This window comes from Ipomoea nil, unplaced genomic scaffold (genome assembly GCF_001879475.1).
Source record: "Ipomoea nil cultivar Tokyo-kokei standard unplaced genomic scaffold, Asagao_1.1 scaffold0688, whole genome shotgun sequence".
Classification (NCBI taxonomy): Eukaryota; Viridiplantae; Streptophyta; class Magnoliopsida; order Solanales; family Convolvulaceae; genus Ipomoea; species Ipomoea nil.
Genome location: NW_017617116.1, coordinates 2,828,643 through 2,831,859, shown reverse-complemented (window position 1 = coordinate 2,831,859; position 3,217 = coordinate 2,828,643). Strand labels below are relative to the sequence as shown.

General features: G+C 34.6%; 1 protein-coding gene across 1 annotated transcript; it reads left to right on the top strand.

Annotated features, from left to right (window-relative positions):
• Positions 1-1,145: 1,145 nt before the first annotated feature.
• LOC109175417 (probable carbohydrate esterase At4g34215) lies at positions 1,146-1,958 on the top strand. The gene has a single exon (XM_019324679.1). It carries the CDS (start codon positions 1,146-1,148, stop codon positions 1,956-1,958), a length of 813 nt encoding a protein of 270 aa, XP_019180224.1.
• The last annotated feature ends 1,259 nt before the right edge of the window (positions 1,959-3,217 follow it).

The following is a 3,217-nucleotide window of genomic DNA, read 5'->3' as shown; positions in this document are numbered from 1 at the left end:
ATAATAGACGCATTTAGATAACAAATAGACACATTTATACTAGGAAATGAGTGGTTATGTCTACAAAAGTGGTCATGCCATCATAATACTATCTAGGATAAACCATGAATGTTTAAAAAAAAAAAAAAAAAAGAGACTAAAAGTATAATAACACTTATAAATCTATGACTAAAAATAAAATTAACTTTAAGAATATTTAATAGTGAATTAGAACGGAAAATTAAAATCCATCTTGCTTAAATAAAATAATATAAGAGTTAATAAATTCAACTATTTTTTGATAGATGACCAAAATTGGTCATGTCACAATAATACTAGGACCAATATATATATATATATATATATATATATATATATATATATATATATATATATATATATATATATAAGAATATGCAAAAGGTCAGAGAGTGTAAAATTACTTGTTATTAATTAAAGTAGGGAAAAGAGTGAAATAAGCTCTCAAATTTTTGCTAAAAAGTCAATTAGCCCTTCAACTTTTTAAAGATTTAATTACATTCATGAATAATTATTTGATGCAATAAAGTCTAAATACAAATAATAACATGCTACTCTATGGTCTAATTATTGGTCATGTCACAATAATACAAAACTCGCACGACTTAGCTCAATGGTTTAGTTAGCAGTATTTGGAGAAGAGGCCAAAGTTTAAACCTCGATAGTTATATTCGTGTTTACATTTGGATGCACAGCATAACGATTGGTTGGGAATACATGCTATCACAAATCATTAAAAATTGGGTCACTTTCCAGCCTACTTTTAGGCAAAAAAAAAAGTGACCATCGGATAACGGAGAAAGCAACCTTTAATTATGCCGGCTCTCTCCTCACCTACAATCTCTATAAATTTCAGTTTCCCCCAATCTCTCTCCTCACCTACAACACGACGACCAGCGCACGAACCACAAAGCTCCGCCTGAGCTTCTCAGCTTTTGCTGTCTTCTTCTCCACACATCAACCGCCACAAAGTACATAGCCTATCCACTTAGCTTACCACTGTTTGGTTTTTTGTGTTGTTTTGCTTTACATCGGAAAAGCAAAGTTTGATTGGTTTTGCATTTTTATCTTTTTGGTTTTAAAAATCTCTCAAAGCCTAAACAATTACCTAGTCCAAGCCAAACAGTATGAATTCTGCACTCAATCTTCTCCTCTTCCTCTTTTTGGCATTCACTGGAGCAATAGTGAATGCCGGTAATACAGTCCAAAAATCTATTTTCATTTTGGCCGGTCAGAGCAATATGGCCGGCCGGGGAGGAGTTAAGAGCGCCCGTACCCCAACAAACAAAACCGTCCAAGTATGGGACGGGATTATTCCACCCGAATGCCAACCCAATCCCTCCATCTTTCGGCTAAACGCCAAGTTGGGTTGGGAATTGGCAACTGAACCCCTACACGCAGACATAGATACAACCAAGACATGCGGTGTAGGGCCCGGCATGTGCTTTGCTAGGGAGGTGTTGAACCGGGTATCCTCCTCTAGCCCGCTGGGTGTAATAGGCTTGGTCCCTTGTGCGATAGGGGGGACAAGTATCACCCAGTGGAGCCGCGGCACAACATTATACAACAAGACCTTAGAGCGTGCGGCGGCGGCTCTAAGGGACGGGGGAAAAATCCGGGCTCTCCTGTGGTATCAAGGAGAGACTGAAGCTCAAATAGGTGTAGGCTCGTTCGCTCTAGAGGTCCCGAGGTTTTTCACCTCGATTCGCCAGGATCTCCATATGCCCCAGCTTCCAATAATCCAAGTTGCCTTGCCACCCACTCTTAACCTCACATTTACACAGGTGGTAAGAAACATCCAACTGGAGCTCAAACTTCCCTTTTTGAGTACAGTGGATGCGAAAGGCTTAGAGCTCAAACGTGGTGATCCTCTTCATCTTTCATCTTCGGCTCAAGTCCATCTTGGCAAAAAGATGGCTAGGGCTTTCCTCTTCAGTTAGGTTTTTTTTTTTTTTTTTTTTTTTTTTTTTTTTTTAAAATTTTAATCTAGGGTAGCATTGTAATTAATGATGTTTATAATTAATGAAATGAAGCTATTATATATGTGTGTTTGCTTCTGCTTCAATTATTGTTCCGGAATAGCTAGCTAGGAAAGTTTAATTTGCAGCTTATTACCGATATACAGTACATGTTCTTTCAATTCACCTTTATCTGATTTTTAATAATTTAAACCAAATTAATTTGTACAAGTTGATGATAAATATAGACGCGAATTAACACTTATGTTTACAAATTTATACAAAGTAAAATTATATTATAATTAAGAAACTAAAATTTTAATTAGATATTATATCATCATATAATCATAATAGTAAATGCAATTTATTATAAACTAAAGTTTTCAGTACATTCTATTCGAAATTTTTAGACGAGTTAAACCATTAACCAACTTCCTAGCTAGGCATATGAGGTGACAAGAGGCATTAATGGATTTGGTTCATGCAAAAAACATTATAGTAGGGACAAATAAGTTTGAGATTCAATATAATTCTCATATGATCAAAATTTAATTTTTACGTCAAACCATGAAACTACATAAATATTTTTTTTTTTCCTTTTATGTCATTATTATTGTTTATTGTTCCTGTTAATCTCAACAAATATTATTCATGCATTTTAATTAAATTTATCATACTCTCACGTAGTAAGAGTTTTTGAAACTTTTTTTTTTTTCTTTTAGATGTCAAGGGAACCCGCAATTACTATCTGAGAGGAAACTTATTTTGGGCCTTTTGACATTGCTATCATAATAAGGACTAGTGAATTCCTCCCTTTTTTTTTTTTTTTTTTTTTTTTTTTTTTTTTTTTTACTGTATTTCCTTTCTGAGGCATTGGCACAAATTCTGACAGTGAAGGTTTGGTTGTTGTTTTATGGCTCGTGGCTCGTGGCTAACCTGCAAGGCTGACGGTGACAAAACGTTAATATAATGGAGCTGGGGTAGACATATAAGAAAGGGAAAAGGGAATTTTAGTTTAGTCTACTAGGTTGGACCTAGACTAGGAAATGAAATAATTGTCTTCATCAAATTTCAATCCCATCTATCTATGAAGAATATTGTTTAATTTGTTGTGTTTGATGGCCTTCGTAGAATTACTTGGCATGAATTCTTAATTGTGATTTGGATTGTGTTTGATGGCCTTCGTAGAATTACTTGACATGAATTCTTAATTGTGATTTGAATTGTTTTCCTAAACGAGA

What these genes read in the sequence shown, in the direction of transcription:
- LOC109175417 (XM_019324679.1), top strand. Translation starts at nt 1,146, where the DNA reads ATGAATTCTGCACTCAATCTTCTCCTCTTCCTCTTTTTGGCATTCACT.